Source organism: Anthonomus grandis, chromosome 4 (assembly GCF_022605725.1).
Source record: "Anthonomus grandis grandis chromosome 4, icAntGran1.3, whole genome shotgun sequence".
Classification (NCBI taxonomy): domain Eukaryota; kingdom Metazoa; phylum Arthropoda; class Insecta; order Coleoptera; family Curculionidae; genus Anthonomus; species Anthonomus grandis.
Genome location: NC_065549.1, coordinates 19,719,693 through 19,739,131, shown reverse-complemented (window position 1 = coordinate 19,739,131; position 19,439 = coordinate 19,719,693). Strand labels below are relative to the sequence as shown.

Below are 19,439 nucleotides of genomic sequence, written 5' to 3'. Positions count from 1 at the left end.
CAAGTGCTATTATTACAAAATACAAGTATTAATAATTAGTATAAACTGTTTTGGGGTGGTAGTAAAAAAAGACATAAATATGATTATATTCGATTTAATTTTCCAAAAAAAATAAAGCAAAACCGTTTATAATAGCAAAATCACATTATTATTTTGGTTGTAACCTAGATCTAAGAATACAAAGGATCACAGAAAATTATATGAAAGACCAAGATCACTAACACCTATCAGTAAAAAGATTATAACATGAGGAAAATTTCTTAAGCCGGATATTATCCGGTTAATATCCGTTAGTATAGCGGGATAAAAGATAGTATAGCGGGAAAACGAAATCGCCCGTACCCCTTTATTTTTATATTGAAGAGAATATCTTTTGCATTAAAGAAGTGGATTTCAATCTGCTGAGAGGGTGGAAGCGATAAGTATGAATAATAGCAAAAAAATTTTCAGGATTATTTATATATTGTAATATTTTGTACATGGTGAATACTGGGTGCGAGATAGGAATATACTTCTCTTGTTATATTCTTCTTACTTATTTGACACCTTAAATGCATTAAATTAACCTGTATAGTTCACACAGAATATTAGTTATTCTTATTTTAAAATTGAGCAATTCTATTACAATATATGTGTACTCTTAATCTAACAACTTATATCGCCATCGTCTTTACCCCGAAATTTTAAGACACCACAGTCCAAATCAGAATTAAACTTCTTCAAAAGCTGGAGAACCTTCTCGCATTTATTCGTATTGACTAAATGAACCAGGGTAAGAATTTCCTTTAAAATATCACGTTCTATTGTAGCCTCAGCAGTTTGTTGTAATTTAACCATTTTATAACATATTCTTGAAAAAGGTGGATCTGTTATACAATTCTCCATTTCCAATTTACTTTTCTCCTGTCTGATGATATTTTGTTCTTTGAGATCAGGCTCCGGTTTGACTTTGTCTTCTATAGTAACTCTTAGCACATCTTCGCCACTATAACTGTTAGAAACAAGGTTCTCCAAGTGATAATTTTTGTTTTCGGATGTGTCTCCATGGTGTTGTCCAGCGTCATCTTAAATATAAAAGCAATCAGCTAAATATATTTTATAAAAATGTATGTGAAAAAAGAATGTAAGGTAAGCTTGTATTTAACATAACATAAGCGTAAACATGCCAAAACAAATAAAAATAGACTAAATCAGATTTTATTCAGCCTTCTCTGTAAAATAATCCCCATTTTCCAAAATCATAAACTACATACATTTTTTTTGTTAAAAAATAGATAAAGACTTGATCTTTGGTTGTTGATCTCTTTCATGTTGGTAAATTTTGAGACTGATTTGAAGTGTTAGATAATTGTAGATATTCGTTAAAGATTTTGCCAAAACTACTACAAGGCGACCCTCTAATAATTTATGCCAGTTCCACAGTTTGGCATTCGTTTTCTTGCAAAACTTCCCTTTCATCAAATGCAGATAGTATCACCCTGTGTTGGGTCAAATTATTTGCCTTCTTTAAAGAGAATTTGAATTCTTATCTACTGATAAACGCTGGAAATCGCAAAAAGCGAGCAAGTGGGATGTGTGATCGTCACAAGGATATAAATTGGCGAAAAAACATAAAGTCCCGGTCTCAAACGTCATATAATAAATTTTACGATCAAAAACGCTAGCTGGTTGGTAGCGTGTGTATGTATTACTACTCTGCCACCGTTCAAGTCTGATGATGCTTAACTCTTTAAGCGAAACCTAATCGTTTTTGATCGTTAAATCTACCTTATGACTTTCGAGACTTTGTGTTTTTTCGCTTGGTTAAAATTATATTGGGGTCTCTTAGAGCGAAATGGACGTATTCTTTTAATTCGGATACAAATTAACGACTTTTTAATAAAAACAAATAATTTAACATGTGCATAATAAACTCAGGGTGCCTCCGATTAAGGCGGCACTATTGGCATCTTTGTTAATACTTAAGCTACAGGGTCGGTTAAATTAGCAAACTAGTAGGATTTTGTCTGTTGATTAAAATAAGGTAAAAACATTGCGTTTTCAAGAAAATGTAAAAAATGTACTGTTGTTAAACGGCAGCTCCTGTAAATTTTTACATAAATCAAAAGATAATTTTCTTAATAGAAAAGTTTATATACACTAATAGCCTAAACCTAACAATAACAAAGTTATAGCGATATTAATAATTTTATCAAATTTAGGAAAGTTGACTTTGAAATATAATGATAACATCAAGTAAACCTACTTAACTTACAATCAACAAGCAAAAATATTGCCATCTTGTTCAATACCTTCCTGAGCATAGTTAAGCACGCGTCTTGTACCCTTAATATTGATATTCCATCTACTGATGATTCAATTATTGGTCTAATATGTTTGAAGTGCATCGACGGTTCTGTTTTTTTTATACAGTTCATTCTTTATGTAATACAAAAATAAAAGCCGAGAGGGGTTAGGTCTGTTAACCTAGGTGGCCAACGAATCGGGCCACGTGTCGCAATCCTCGTATTTGACTACTATTAAGCTGTTCCAAAGGTTGATTTTTTTCGAAATAGAAGGTAACATTTTAACTCAACAATCACATTTTACAGTATGCATAGGCATTTTACTAACATAGATTTTACAAAAATCACAAGGTTTTCTAACGTGTAGCTATTAGTATTTATCTTATTAAATCTCTATGGCTACTGTCTTTATTTTTCAAACAATAATTAATTTGTTTTGCTTCCAAAAAGTTCAAAGCCAACTTAACTAAATTTGACAAAATTATTAATATCGCTATAAATTTGTTATTGTTAGGTTTAGGCTATTAGTGAAATTGTCACTTGTCACTTTGTATCTCTTTATTATCATTTTTAATCTAATTTAATTAAATCGATTTTTTTTCAATCGTACTATTTTTAGTAGCCCCTCAAAGGCATTACATACTTGTGAAAAAAAATCCAAAAAAGTATATAAAACATTATCGATATGTGACAGCAGCCACCAATATTTCTGGATATGCCAAATAATTAATTATCCATTTAGATCTTTTGAAATAAACTTAGCCCACTAAATCAACATTTTAAATCTACAAATCAAACCCACATGCATAAAATATTAAGATTTACAGGTCTGCGATTGAAGCTCCGACACTTCCCGGTTTATTTTCTTAAGGTATTTTAAGGCTATGTCAAAGGGCACGGCTTTGGAATAATATAGGGTGTGCACCAACTTGTCTACCTGCCGAAATATTTGAAATTCAAGACTTTCATTACGGATATCTGAAGAAATCGGTTCCTTAGTATTTTTCTGGCAGATCTCAATTTTATCAACAGTTTCTGTAATTAATTATTTATTATTTTGTGTCTTTGATTCTTATCTTTAAAGCTTACCTTTAAAAATATTTTCTTTATGCCTGTTAGACATTTGATGTTCCAATAACATTTTTTCCGAAGAATTTGATACTTTGCATGTCTTACAATAAAGTTCAGCCCTTCTAAAATGAGATGAGAATCGATAAAAAAATAGCATAGTAAAGTATATTAATATAATTTACTTTATATGAGTACTACTCATGTAGTGACACTGTGCCTCTGAAGTACCAGGCAATCTCAAGTCACAAACTTCACAGAAGAACAATTTTGGTTCAGTAACTGTGCCACACTAAAATTTATTCATTCAAAGCAATATACATATCCGCTCTTTTCCAGGATCAATTTAAAGATACATTGTTCCAATTTAGGAAAAAAAATTGAGGTGTTGAGGCATGTAAGGCGACATCTAATACATGTCATTAGAAAGTCAATTTTGGATACACATTTTATTAAAAAATGCGCAGGGTGTCATTTTAATAACAAAAGTTGGTACTTTCATATCTCAAATTTATTACCAAAATTTGAAAAATGTACTTCTATATAACTTACCTTCCATGTAGCAAACTCCTTACACCACTCAACCAAATGCGTTTTATGTTTTAGATCATTCATATGAATTTTTGAAGCAGCGTTACTACTTATTTGCACATTACATAAAGTGCAAGTTAATGTGTTTTTAGAGTGCACCCAATATTCTGCATATGGAACTCCTAAAACACAACTGGTTATGTTTTTCTACAACGTTAAAATAAACAATACATCCGTAAAGTAGCGGATAAATTCAATAAAAATTAAATGGACCGTTTCTGAAGAAGATGCCCGAACCCGTCGATTTTAATATTGGGTTTAGGGTTTTTCTACGTATAAATTAAATATACAGGGTGACTAAAAAAAAGACGTCATCAATATGTTTTTTAAATGGAAACTACCATTTTTTAATGCAGAATCAGAAAGAACGCATTTTTTTACAAAAGATATGGTACAAATGAATAGTGGTTACATAAGCCATTTTGAAGGAAAGATGATGATAAAATTAAAGAAATACCTATCTAAATTAAATGTTAGTATTTTGGTTTTTTAGTTGTTGTCAGTGTCAAAAAGTGAATGTATTTTGGTGCAACTGTTTGAAGTATTTTTACATTTGCAAATGGTGTTTATTCTTTTTGAGGCGAAATCAGTGTCATCCTGCGTTTTATTAGTAACTACACTTTATGACCTACTGTTATTGTATGAAATATGAGAAAATTAACCGAACGTGAAAGAATCGAAATCTTGTGCATGATTGGTTTCGGAAATATGTCGCGTACTTAAAAGGAGGTGGTTCAGTTGTTTAATGCAACTCTTCCTGATCGGTCGCCTATTAACCAAAGCATGGTAAAAGTTGAAGCAAAGTTTCGTGAATTCAGGCATGCTTGGGATACTCAAAAAGCTGGTCGGGGTTCAATGACTGAAAAAGATCAGCTTAACATTCTGTTAACGGTCCAAGATAATCCCAAAGCCACAATCAGAAAAAGTCAATGTGTGGTACGGTATAGTGGAAGGAAGAGTTTTAGTACTTTACTTTTTTGATGACACTGGTGAGAACTTTTTAGAACTTTCTGCAAAATGATCTTATCCCCGTTCTGATAACTTTGTATCCAGATTTAGAAGAACCCGACATGCACCAACGTGATCTTTTTTTTCAGCAAGATGGAGCCTCGCCACACTATGCTTTACCCGTTCGCAATTATCTAGATAAAGTTTTTCCAAATCGTTGGATAGGTAGACGAGGGTTCATTGAATCGCCACCCAGATCGCCAGATTTAACTCCCCTCGATTACTTTTATGGGAATACTGAAAAAGTAAAGCGTATGTCACTAATCCAGCGAGTTTAGAAGATGTAAAAGAACAAATACGCCAGGAAATTAGAAATATTACTCCAAAACTTCGTTCAAAAAGAATTTTTAATTCGCCTTGGTTATTGTCAGGTTGTTAACGGTGCTCAATTTAAAATTTAATTTAGTAACCACTATTCATTTGTACCATATCGTTTGTAAAAAAATGCGTTCTTTCTGATTCTGCATTAAAAAATGGTAGTTTCCATTTAAAAAACATATTGATGAAGTCTTTTTTTTATCCTAATATTAAAATCGACGGGTTCGGGCATTTTTTTCAAAAACGGTCCATTTCATTTTTATTGAATTTATCCACTACTTTACGGATGTACTGTATACTGACCTAAAGATACTGCTTCAGATTTCCACTTCGCCATTTCGATATGTGGAAAGGAGACTGAATGGGCGTTTAATTCAAGTTTACTCTTAAATTCAAGTTTGCAAAGATAACAAGAATATTGGTCACTTCTAAAATTAAAAAATTATTTAAAGTTAGTAGCAGTAATGTAAAATATACCCCAAGGAGGATACTGTTTCGAAACCATTCAACTGCTTCAAAGATGTACTAGAGCTGCGTCTATCCTTTTTTGGATTTATTTTTCCGTCCTGAAAAAAACTTATAACTTAAAAAATTTGCAAAATTTTCCTTTTACACAAATACCTCGTCAAACAGTTCAGGGAATCTACCTCTAAGTTTCTTGATGTGTTTCACTCCATTTAAATGAGATTTTATATCGGCAGGACCACGCATTGTAATGTTACACAAGAGGCAGAAGATGTCTTTTTTATTTTCTGTTACAGAACAAAAGGCCTGAACTATTCCTACGAAAAAAAAATTAAAAAAAAGGTTTTAGAGTTTTAATTGATTTACTAGGTGAATATTGATCTTTAAGTATCTCTAAAGTAGTATGAGGAAACTCGTTCATATGCGGATAATACTGATCAGCTAAATACTGAATATCGCAAACCGGACAGTAGTAGTTTTGGCACTTTTCGTCATAGTCTTGCAAATCGCTTTCTGAATCGCTTTTTGATGGACTTTCCATTAGGCTTCCTTGAGTTGCTTTTTCTAGGTCTTTGGGTGAACTATAGTCTAAAATTAAATTTTTTAATTGGCACATTAGCTAATAAAAATTTGACAAAATATGGAATACTAAACTTGCCTATATTTTCATAATGATATTCGCAAGGGCCAACGGCTTTATGAGAAGGTGTATTTTCCAGGGAAATATAACCTTTTAGCTTCTTAGCTTTTAAGTGCAAGGGTGATTGAGTTTCATGTTCCCATAATGCATGTTTTGATGACAACCTTAAGTCACATATAGCACAAAACATTTCTGCATACCTGCATGACAAAATAAAATAAAAAATGGTTGCTATTAAATAATAAGCCTTATAAAGTAGTTATAGTTTATCAATTATAAATTTTAACCCCCTTACAAGGAAAAAATTGATAATTCCACATAGTAATGATGTAAATTTACTCAAATATGGAAAGAAAAAGTTTAAGGTTTGGGACTTCAAATAAAACGAATTTTATTTCAGAAGAATTGCCGACGTTTCGGCCTTTATTTAGACCATCTTCAGGGCTGGAAATGACACGTTACACTTTATAATTAAATAAACAAATAAATTAATAAATAAATAAATAAATTGAAACATTAAATAAAAAACACTGTGGCATTCTTATTTTCTTATGTTTACATCAAATTTTAAAGATTACAATTTACAAAAAAAAGGAGGAGAAAAAATAGTACAGTAAAAGAGAGTGTTAAGATGTACATACCTATTTCTGTTTAAAAAATTAGCCTATGTCCAGTGATGAAATAAGCAAACATTATAAAGTGTTGTGCTGTACATCTACATTATATTTTTTTTTTTAACACAATTTAAGGGACAAAATAAAACAGCTCGGAAACACACTCATCGGCGACTGCTATAGAAATCCATCAAGCTATGCTCCAGTGATATCAATAACGGAATACTACTGGCGATATTCTTTAAGATAGTAGTTTTTGTTTTATTGCTTAATAAGAATTATGTTCCTACCTTGGTGATTTAATGTTATGTTTATAGATGTACAGTCAACTGATAATGTTGGGTACTAAGGTTTTGGCTGTCTGTTCTACAATTTACTGTGTCGTTAATATGAATAAATAATATTTCGAAGACATTACGCTTTAAAAAATTTACTTCCCTATCCAAGATATTACCTTGCGAAAAATCGAAATTATGACCCAATGAAAAATCATGTTGTGCCAAAGGCGCATGCTCCTTTTTGTGTTTATTGATGATATTGCAATCATACTTGTGTTGACTCATTCTGCTTTTGATGTATTGTCTAGTTTGTCCAATATAACTCTTATCACAGTTATAACAGGGAACCTTGTAAATTAAATTAGAAGATAGTTCTTTAGGAACGGGGCCTTTTAATTTAATGAAAATAGAGCCTATTCATTTGTTATTATAAAATTCAATATTCAATATTCTGTACTTTTTTCATGATAGTATTTCTTACACTTTCAGAAAGTCCTTTGATGTACGGAAACTTGATGAACAATGTTTCTATATATAGTTGGTTGTTAATGTTTCTATATAGGATTTTTGTATAAAATTTTCTTTGGCCTAAATTTTAGGTTAGGAATAAGATATAGAGATGCGGTTTTCGCGAGCCTGTTTGGGCATCACTTAGCTACTTTTTCATGAAAAACAAAATCATACCAATGCATTTAATTTTTTTGAGAAAATTTAACATTTCTCTCGGAATGTTCAAAAAAGCCCCCTGGCGGCGACATGTGAAACTAACAAAACTTCGAATACTAAAACACTTAAAGCCCAAGAATGACTTTTCTTAAAGAACACAATTGTGTTAAAGTCGACTAAATCCATTTCTAAGATACAGGATTTTTTTTACGGAAACCTTTGAGTACCTCCTCACCACATTATTTTTAGAGATAGAGCAAAAACTGTCGAACAAAAAAGTTTCAGATTGTCCTCTACTTTAAAGATCAACTATTTTTTTGTTAGGTTAATATATCGAAATTCACAAAAACTTTACTTTTTTAGATTCAAGATCGCAGTTATGCCGCCTAGCAGTCATTTTAGAAACTTAAAAATATTTTCCAGATTTTTCTATTGGTTGTTTTAGTAATAATATTTTTTGCCGCAAGCCTCTGCGATGAGTACGTTCCGAGATACAGTACCTCGCATTCTTAGGTGGCCACCCTGTACAGGGAAACACTTCATGTTTGCTTATTTAATTTTTTTTGTAAATTATAATCTTTAAAATTTGATGTAAACATAAAAAAATAAGACTGTACGTTTTACAGTGTTTATATTTAATTTATTTATTTATTTGTTTATTTAATTATAAAGTGTAACTTGTCATTTCCAGCCGTGAAGATGGTCTAAATAAAGGTCGAAATTCTTCTGAAATAAAATCAGTTTTAATTGAAGTCTTAAACCCGTGACACTTTCTTTCTATTGCCTGCGACAGAGCACTGCCCCGGCCGGCCCGAGGACGGGATTAGTAAACATCTGACTTTCGTGGGAGCTGCGTCGTTTGGCGACAAAATGTCCCAAAATATTACGCGAAAATCCAGGCATTTTTAAAATATTTATTCTAATGCGGGTTTTACAGACATGACAATGTGTAAAACCCGCATAGAATTATAATCTTAAAATGTTTAATATGCAGTGTTTTGCATAATGAAAATAAAAGCGTTATTCTAATAAAAAATAAAATATCAACTCTGATAAAAATATAATACAAAATCAGAAATAAAACTCTAATAAACAAACTTAACAACATATCATTTTTTAAATAAAAGGCTCAAATAAACCGCCTTCTTTCGCTAAACAAAAACTTAACCTATCGCAAAAGCTATTTCGCACCTCCAAAAGAGTTTCAGGTAAAATAGAATTGACACCTTCGACAATTTTATTTCGCAACTCCTCTAAATTTGTTGGCCTACTAAATTCATGCTTGTAAATGGTCTGCTTAAGGTAACCCCACAGATAAAAGTCATTTGGAGACAAATCTGGAGATTTAATATCGCCAGTCCCACTAATAAGGCGGTTAGGAAAAGTATTTGTTAAAAATTGTTTTACCCTAGCCGCGTTATGAGCAGGACAGCCATCTTGCTGAAAATAAACCGATTCCAGGTCTACATCAGGTAGGATTTGAATGGCAGGAAGAACTTTTTGGGGGTTTTGCAGCAACTCAAGGTACTTTTGGGCGTTTAAAGTGCCATCAATAAAAAATAATTGTGGCCCAAAATACCTGCCCAAACATTCAATTTCTGAGAATACTGGGTACGAAACTGAAAACTTCTGTGCTCGTTTTCCTGAGACCAATAACGAACAATGGAAGGATTGTGTTTGCCATGTAATGGAAAAGAAGATTCATCAGAAAACAAAATATTTTTTAAAAAATATTCGTTTTCATTTGCCTTTTCCATTATGGTTTCACAAAATTTCATTCTTCGCCACTGGTCTTCAGGAAATATTTTCTGAGTTTTTGAATGCTTGAAACATTTGTACCCATATTTTTTCCAGATACGAGCAACAGTTTTATTGCTCATTCCCAGTTCCTCTCCAACACTTCTAGTGGACCGTGTCGAATCAAGTTCTAGGGTACTGCAAACCATTTCTTCCCGCCGTTCTGTATCCTGGACCACTTCAACAGGTGGTTCTTGACGTTTTGTGTGGTATTTTTTACAATCTTGAAGACAAAAGGATGTGTCAAAATTTGTAACCAGATTTAAAACCGTTTTTGCACAAGGAATCGGTCTATTCTCAAATGTCACCTAAAACAAATCTCTACATTGTACTGCCGAATTGCCTCCATAAAACCATTTAATTAGTTGAACTCTTTCGGAAGGGGTATAAACAGCCATAGTGAAAAAAACACGAAAATAACGCTCAAAAATTATTAATGCAACGTGCAGTAACACAGCAAAGTGAGGTCTGCTGACTCCCGGTTCAAAAAATAAAAACGAAAAATTCCGCCGCCTGCAAGCCGCAACAAAGCGGTGTTGCCATTATTTTGGGTAATACGTAGCTCACGATAACACGATCTGTATATTAAAACCACTAATATTATTTGTGGGGTACAGAGCTATTACTCGATATCAGTATGACGATTTAACCATATTTTATCCAGTGACCATATGCCATCGCGCGTTCCGAAGGCATCTTATATATGTAGACCTGCTACACAATTCTTAATTTATTTATCATATATCATAATTTTTATTATTTGCTGATGACCGGAATGAAATTGCATTTGTCCCTTGAAACTAAGGTTCGGTCAATACAGGCTAAGTTGTTGAGTGTGAGTTGTGCAAGTTAATAATTTTCATTTATAAATTTAAATTTTTCTAAAAGTCATTTAATATTTGATAGGTCTCAAATTCCTATTTCTAGATTGAAATTGAACTCATACTAATAGAGTTGACCAAGTGCCAACAAGATTTTTAAGAAACTACTCTTTTAAATTAAAAGTTGCTCTACTTAATGGTTCCACTTACTATGACTATGTATTGTTAATTTTCTATCTATAGATTCACTACAGTTGATACATAACAAAACATTTTAATGAGCTAAATTAATCGGTGCTATGATATATTTTCAAAATACTATTTTAAGTAATCTAAACTTTTAGACTCAAAAAATACTAAACCTCCTTTTTATGTAAATTTCAATAGAAGTATCAATACGATAATTAGAATGAAAATAATATTATATTGAGCAATAATTTTTGTATTTAAAAAACAAACTATTTTTTGCAACATGTTACTATTTTAAGTTTACATTATGCTGTCATAATGTAAAATAAACTTAAAATAGTATCACTCCTTGATTCGCAGTAAGTGGTATTGTCATAGCTCATAGCGGCCCTTCTAGATTTATCTAATAACTTGATTTTCCCTCTAGCCCCATGGCATCAAAATGTCTGTAATTTTTTTTTCTTACAATTTTTTAATGTTAAGATCTCTAGTATCTAGTATCTGGTAAGTAGAACATGTGGTTCCTGCCTGATCATAATTTTGAAAAAATTTGCTTCCTACTTCTGTATGGATGTATTAATATATATACACTATGGTTATCCAGTGGAAGGAGCGGTTAAAAGCAAGATTCATCAAGTAAACAATATTTTTATTTAGGTTAGGGGTCAAACAGTATTCAGTATTCTTATGTGAAAGTAACTGAATAGACGCAATTTCATACGGCCCATTGTACAACCAAGAAATACTATGCTTAATATAAGTTATATATATATTTATATATATATTGGAACCAATGTGTTTGGTGAAACAATAAATAAATAAATTAAAAATAATTAATGTCAATTATGAGAAAATTTGGTAACTTGGTAGTTATTGTTAATAAATAAATAACTAAAGCAAATAAATGATGAACAAGCTTCCAAGCATTAATATAAAAGAAATTATTATGAAAAATATAAAGAGGTATTTTAATGAAGATTATAAATACTGTAAATTATGTTTTTATAAAACTGATGAACACCCAAATGACGAGCAGTTAGGGGCAGAAAAGTAGTATATTCTCTGATTAAAGATAAAACTAAATGTTTATCGCAAATTGTTTAACCTAGATTCCATATTGAAGTCTTTTTACTAGTTTTTAATTAAAATATGAAAAACAGTTAAATATAACCAAATGGTAAATATGATACTGTAAGTAAAACTGTCGACTTATTTGGGTTATAGAGGGTGTCCTATTTGCTATGTGTGACTATTGCTATTTTCGAAACTATAAGAGTTACGAGGGCGATTAAATTAGAAAAGTTCCCAATTTTGATGTAATCCCTTTACAGGGTTGCAAAATGTTTATTAGTTCGTGAATTACAGGGTGATTTATAGAAAACGGCTAAATTTTATTTTAATTTATTATTTCCAAAACTATTATTTTTAGAAACTTACTTTTAATTACAAAGTTTTATAATTTCTTGTGCTTTACAAAACTTTACCTTTAATTTTTTTTTATGACGTTTGGTGTCTTGGCAACGGCTATCAACTTTTTTTTTTAAATACGGACCTGCATTTTTTATAACTTATTTTGAAAGCATTTTTTATTCCCTTTAAAATGATGTATCTCATTCCCAACGTTTCGACGTATTAAGAACCATCATCAGGAATTTTTCCTTAATGCAGACCTGATTTTTTTAAATTGTAAATAAATTATTAATACACTTACTTATTAATATAGTAAAAAAAATATCTTTTTGGTTGTTATTTAAAAATATGTATAAACACTAAAATAATATAAAGGTGGTAATATTAATAATAATTCCATTTTACCAACACAAAATGACTTGGTTTTTTTAAATAACCTTTAAAGAGTACAATCTGTTTAGCTGTCATCAATTTATTTGTTCAATAATCATCTGCTGAATAAAATCATTGCTACTAAATGTTAAACATCAATAAAGAAGGTATTTAAAAAAATTATATTACAACAATGATCTGAGTAACTTTATAATAAAGTATATAATACGCGTACACGTAATAATACGTACATAATTTTGAAATGAATTGTTATTAATCTAAATGTTCGAAATGACCACCATTTTTCCTTAACATTTGCGAAGGAGAAATTTTATTGCACGCTTCTCTTTATTTTAAACTTAGGTCCTCTAAATTTTGAGGCATAGTTTGATAAACCTGGTCCTTAATAAAACCCCATATGGAAAATTCCGTGGGTGTTATATCAGGCTATCTTGCGGGCCAATTTATAGGACTGTTATTACCAATCCAATGATGTGGTTTAAAAGTGTTCAGAAACCTTGTACAATGCCGATGTCGATATGCAGGTGCACCGTCATGTTAAAAACATTCAAAGTTTCTTATTACATCAAGAGGGATATCATCCAAAAAGTTTTAATCAATTAAATTTTAAATTATGAGCAAAAGAATAAACATTTATAAAAGTATTTAAGTTATTAGCAATTTAAAAAGTCAGATCCGCACTGAGGAAAAATTCCTAATGATGGCTATTAATACGTTGAAACGTTGGGAAACATGAATGAGATAGATAATTTTAAACGGAATAAACAATGCTTTCAAAATAAGTGATAAAAAATGCAGGTCCGTATTTTAAAAAAAGAAGTTGATAGCCTTTGCCAAGATACCAAATGTCATAAAAAAATTAAAGATAAAGTTTTGTAAAGCACAAAAAATTATAAAACTTTGTAATTAAAAGTAAGTTGCTAAAACCAATAGTTTTGAAAATAATAATTAAAATAAAATTTAGGGTTTTTTATAAATCACCCTGTAATTCACACGTAGCAAATAGGACACCCTGCATATGTTACGGTTTATGTAATAAAGTGATTATTATGTATCTTCTCCGGTTAATATATATAATCACCAAAGATGGTATTAAATTTGAAAAATATCAGTAAATTTATTACTTTCACCAGTCATTGTACATATTTTCCAAAGGGTATTGGGTTGAGTTGGAAACGACCGGTTAATGTAGTAAATTTATATTAATACAAACGAATTTATTACATTCGCCAAGCTTGCTGGCTATTATTAATATTTATTGGTTATTATATACAATATCCATGTCATAACATCATAACCACCATATCAAAACCAAGCCATAACATAGATACTTATACGAGAATTTAATATTATTTCTTTATTGAATGAAGCATGTCTTTTTATATTAGAGATATTATTAAAAAAGTAGCTTTCAGTTCATCTATCTGGCAATACACATTTTTATAGTCTATATAATGTTCTATTTATGTTGCAGATATACCTTATAAAAATCATTGCTTATAAAAAATCTGAACATAAAAATTGTTACCTCTTATGTGTTTCACTATCCAGGTGACCATTTGTTAACATTTCTCCAGTAATAATAAGGTTACAGATCTTGCAATAACTCTTAGGTTCCTCAGGTGGAGACCCTAATAAGCTGCTGATCCATTTCTCTCTTATTTGCTGGTAGTTTTTTAAATGGTTGGTGGAGGTATAGTGAGTTTTTGCATGCATAATGGATTTTAGTTCTTTGTCGCATACTTTACACCAGGTTTTATTTTTCTTCGGATTTTCTAAAGACTTTAGAAATTCATCAATGTCTTGAAGCTGCAATATAATGTAATTTTTTTTTAATATTTAATGATTACTTAAAAAAAGTGTTAATATCCATCACTCATGCTATGAGTATTTCTCTTATGGTTTGTGATTTTCATCTAGAGTAAACCCACTCTTCTAGCTGACTTTTTAGCTCTTTTAAAGTATGCGATGAGGCTCAAATGCGCTTAGCAGAAAATTAAGGAAAATATTAATGCTATTGTCAATCACCTGCCCACTTTGGCTCTACTTGTTATTTTAATTGTGAATACACTTTTGTTAAGTAAAATTACATATTATGATAAATTATAGTTTCTTACTGTCATATTAATTTATAAATAAAATGTTGATTACAGGACCTGGTCATGGAACTAGGCAAGAAGAGAGGCAAATAGACTGTAAAAATCAAGAAGTTATGGAAGGCAATGAGTGAATAGATATTGATAGTTTAAATAATCCTATCCTCAGAAGCTTAAGTGTGATGCACTTAAGTCACAAACCAGTTCTACCACTAACCAAAACTCTGTATTTTATTCTTGACATGTGTTCGCTAACAATGTAAGCATCTTTGGGGGAGATCTTTGAGAAGACCTTTAAGGATGTACCACTGGCTACAGTCACACCTAACATTTCTCAGTCATGTGAACATTAATAAGTAATTTAAAGAATAAACATGATAGAGACATTTATGAACTAAATGTCTCTGAATCTTTTTTTAAAGCAATTAAAAGTAATAACTTTTTGTCTGGTGAGTTTAGAGAGTAAATTACCTCTGGAGTGCCCAAGGATCAAGCTGCAGTTTTGTTCTCTTTAAGCTTTTTACTAATGATGTTGGTTGGAACTTATCATCCAGGCATCTAATACTTGCAGATGACTTGAAAGTTTTTTAGTGTATTAAATGTGTGTGTATTAATTGTACTAGAACTTCAGAATGATCTGGACCAAACTGCAAAATGGTCAAAGAGCCCCATCGTTCTGAAAAAACATGTCTCTCCTTGTCTCCAAATCAACATCTTCTAAGAGCTCATGGAGATTTTCTGTTAAAAAATTTAAATAGATTAGAATTAAAATTTTTGTTAGCAATATTTTAATTTCTGGATCAAATTATCTTTGTTCTTGTCAGAGTCAACTTTTATCTAAATAATAAAATAAAAATCAGGCATTCACCTTACCTATTTACTATCAATATAGCAGAAATAAGCATAAAAGTCGAATAATACTAAAAAATCACAAAAAATGTAATAACTCCTAAACTAAAAAAAATCGTCATATACATGGGGGTGATTTGGATTCCCCTAGGGTTGCTCTGTCTCTGGGGCTTGCTTGACACTCTTTTTTGGGACACCCTGTATAATAAATCAAATAATTTATTAAAGGAAATTTGGTTGTTAAATCAAAATTAATTTTTGTTTTCATTGCACATTATACCTGTTTTATTTATAATTATTTAGAGAAGTAAATCTTTAAAAAACATTAGCAATTTTGTTTTATTTACAAAAATAGGTGAATTTGACAAAATTTTATAGTTCTATTATTCTAGTACTTAATTTTTGATAGCGCAAGTGATGGAGGAGTCAAAATAATACTGCCCTGTTAAGCATAAGAGTCGCATCTCCATATTTGAATATTTTGAGAAAATGATAAAAAACATTTTGCCTTTCTGCCATCATAAGTACTAATATCTTTGAAATTGAATTATCCTTAATGTATAAATTTTGTGACGTAGAATTTAAATATAAACTTGTTTTCAAGAAATTAAGAGTATAAAACATGTTTTTGTTAGTTACGATAAATTTGCCTAACAATCAGCAACTAAAATAGTAATGAAGATTAGTTTAACAAATCATAAGTGACCATGTCTATAGAAAAACTACACTTAATAAAGGTTAAAATATATATTATAACTTTTTAATATAAATGATTCTACAAAATGATATATTTAATGCTTATGAGATGCTGAGCTGTAACTTAATAGTAAACATAACTGTTCAACTTAAACAACATTTGACATAATTAAAAAAAATATTATTTGTATTTGTAACTAAAACGAACACTCTAACTTATCCAATAAATACACAGCAATATTATGTCAACTGAAATTTTGATTATGATTAATAATTTATCATCTTCATTCACAGGATGTTTGGATACTGGCAAATTATTCCAAAAGTTCATTCTGGTAGTGGGAATAATTCCACCAAGTCATTTTATAAGAGTGTCCTTCCTATTTTGACTTATGCCACGAAAGTCGTTCTTGCATTTAGGCTTTTCCAAACCATTCTTTTAGTGCTTTGCTACTACAAAATTTAATGCTATAGCCTCTTCATTAAATTTGCATTTGTACAACAATGACTGATTTCCTCTTTCAAAATCAACCTGCACCATATTGTTTAAATATGGCCGAGGATTTATTCTGCTTAATTTATACTGAGAACTTTTGTCTTCCCAATTGAAAAAAATTGTTAATTTTCATTTCAATTAATTTTACTTTGGACGAGCTTTTTGAACAGCATCTTTATAATCTTTGAAATCAAACACCTTTTTCCGGTGTTAAATCAATTTGACGTATATACTTCATTGTTAAGTAAATATGTCGCATGTACGCTATGTTAGGTTTATTTGTCGTATTTGAACTGGAAATACGACATATATACCTAAAAGTATGCAGTTTGGACAATTTTGCTTAACAAAGTGAGCATAATTTCACATACGAAAAGAAATAATATAGTTTGCTGGCCGGTAATGAATGTTTTACGACATTTTGATCTAACAAATAGATGTAAAACTTTGATATGATGTGAAATACCAGAAAATCTCAAAATTGCCGAAAGATGCAGATACGACTCTTATTCCTAACAGGGCAGAATACTAAGGAAAATAAAATATACATACTCGGAATGTGTGAGAAAAGCTGGAGTTTTCTTTGGTTAGCTTGTGAAATTCTTTCTCATCTTCCGAATCAAAATAATCGCCGTTCTGTAAAAATTGTTTAAAGTAAATTAATGTAAAATTAGAAGAAACACTTACATTTATATTAGGTTTTTCCTCCATTATTTCATAAAAACCCAAAATTCAGTCTCAAAAAAAAACATTGAACTGACATTTGACCCAACCTAAACAAAAACAAAACTTATCGGTAAATGTCATTTGATGACAGTTACTGTCGCTTTTATGTCAGCGATTTGCGACTGCAATTACGCGACAGTCGCTGCGCCGATAATTAAATTTTTCTAAAATAGTAATAAAATTATTATCAGAAAACATTTTACTAGAAAAAAAGCAATAAAAAAGCAAAAAATATATTCCAGAAATGCTAATAAAAAAATCTCGGAAACTTGAAGAACACTTTCGGGGTATTGTAGGAAAAACCCGTGACAAAAACAAACGCTCAATGTTCCTACAATGTAGATATTCACAGAATATAGGGTGATTGAGCCGGTTTTCGGATACTTAAGCGAAATAAGAACACAGCTGGGCGAAGTTCCTTTTAAAAAACTTTGTCACGAAAACGTACTTAAATCTATGGAACAAATTATATGAACAGCAACTAGGCTTTTACACTACATTAATGTTACTGTTTAATGGGATATGGTTACCTATATACACACTTAATGCTATGTCAGCGTTAAATATTGGTTATTATATATTACTAGCGCATTGCGGGTACAAAAAGGGTTATATTTCATAGTGGAGGCAAAAAGAGTTATATAATATAATCTTATATAATAAATAAAAAGTTTATTTTAAATAGAAACGAACGTGGTTAGTTTTTGCCTCTATCGGGAGCAATTTTCCTATCACCGAACGCAACTTCCCCCGTTTTCGGAGAGTGTTGCATGTATTATGTTGATTTGAAATAGGCTTTCAAATTTTGATTTTTATTTTCCCATAAAAAAACTCTACATACATAGGTACATTTTTCAATACAGATGAATTTATATTTAAACACCGATCTAAAAAAATCAAAAATTAACATTCGAAATAAAGAAATCTAAGTGACAGAATTAATACAAAATTAGAAAAAAAATCAAGTTAAAAGACTAGGAGAATGTTTAGGTACAAAAGTCACAGCGGTAGTCTTTTTGGGCAGCTTCCTCATATGCAACGCCAAGAAATTCGATACGTTTCAACTGATACCATCGGGTGCAACAATTATCCCATCTAATATTTGTATGGTCGTCGTCTTCAGCATTGCTTTATAAAATCTTTCGACATTAGGTGTAGCAAATTGATTTGTGTGAGGCTAAACCTCTACTTGTTGTTGCTGATTTACTATTTGTCTCGCTATTTGTTTCTGTTCTGGCCAGCCTTTAGAGATCTTTTTGAATCTTTAGTTCATAATAACAATTCTTTACAAAATATTGAAAAATTTCAATACTTGTGTTTATCTCTTACTGAAGAACCCTTGAGTTTAGTGAAATCAATACCCTTAGAAGGTACTAATTACCCTATAGCATACTCTTAAAAAACGTTTTCAAAATCGTCGTTTGTTAGCAACATCTTATTACTTACCTTATTATACGGCTTTAATTAAATTGCTAAAGGTAACTATAGAAAATGTTGAATCACTTAGACTTATTTTAGATAGTTTTGCTGAAAATATTAATGCTTTAAATCAGCTTGGATTTCCTACAAACCAATGGGATTTTATTTTGTTTAATATGCTAAGCCAAAAAAATTGACTCTAATCTTATTAAACGTTTTGAAATTCAATATAACGTAATAGACAGTAGTAATGATATACCTACCTACAAAGAACTCTTTGATTTTTAAGAAAAACAATGCTCTGCTCTTGATACAGTTTCGTTTACACATCCAGAAAAAATTCACAGATTTTATCCACAGCTATTGTAAAAGTTCTTGATTGTAATGGAAACTTATTCGGGTTTTATTTGATAGTGGTTCACAAATTAACATTATGACTGAAAAATGTAGAAAACTTTTGAACTTGTCTATTTCTGAGTGTTCTTTGCCTATAGTAGGGATAGGAAAAAATAGTCTTGTAGTAATGCTCGCGTAAATTGTACAATTAACCGTACTGATTCGAATTTACCAAAAATAAAGTTAGAAGCTGTAGTTTTGCCTCGTATTTGCTCCAA

General features: G+C 30.7%; 1 protein-coding gene across 6 annotated transcripts; it reads right to left on the bottom strand.

Moving 5' to 3' along the window:
- Positions 1 to 78: 78 nt before the first annotated feature.
- Positions 79 to 17,611, bottom strand: LOC126734785 (zinc finger protein 346-like). Of its 6 annotated transcripts, none has more exons than XM_050438508.1 (13): positions 17,368 to 17,599; positions 17,233 to 17,316; positions 14,072 to 14,352; positions 6,394 to 6,575; positions 6,102 to 6,323; positions 5,892 to 6,052; positions 5,748 to 5,836; positions 5,574 to 5,698; positions 3,906 to 4,066; positions 3,539 to 3,645; positions 3,375 to 3,478; positions 3,111 to 3,320; positions 79 to 1,064 (listed from the first exon to the last, which is right to left on the bottom strand). In XM_050438508.1, exons 1-13 carry the CDS (start codon positions 17,389 to 17,391, stop codon positions 646 to 648), a joined length of 2,169 nt encoding a protein of 722 aa, XP_050294465.1. In that variant the 5' UTR covers positions 17,392 to 17,599; the 3' UTR covers positions 79 to 645. The 6 variants fall into 6 exon arrangements, 5 of the variants coding, with proteins under 5 accessions (XP_050294465.1, XP_050294466.1, XP_050294468.1 ...); XM_050438511.1 differs by having other exon boundaries at positions 827 to 1,064; positions 3,223 to 3,320; positions 17,368 to 17,610; XM_050438510.1 differs by having other exon boundaries at positions 916 to 1,064; positions 3,088 to 3,320; positions 17,368 to 17,605.
- Positions 17,612 to 19,439: the final 1,828 nt, after the last annotated feature.

What these genes read in the sequence shown, in the direction of transcription:
- LOC126734785 (XM_050438508.1), bottom strand. Translation starts at nt 17,391, where the DNA reads ATGGAGGAAAAACCTAATATAAAT. An exon ending in GATAGTGAAACACATAAGAG is followed by an intron (nt 6,576 to 14,071) that starts GTAACAATTTTT and finishes TTTGTCATGCAG; the next exon opens with GTATGCAGAAATGTTTTGTG. An exon ending in TCCCTGAACTGTTTGACGAG is followed by an intron (nt 5,837 to 5,891) that starts GTATTTGTGTAA and finishes AGTTTTTTTCAG; the next exon opens with GACGGAAAAATAAATCCAAA.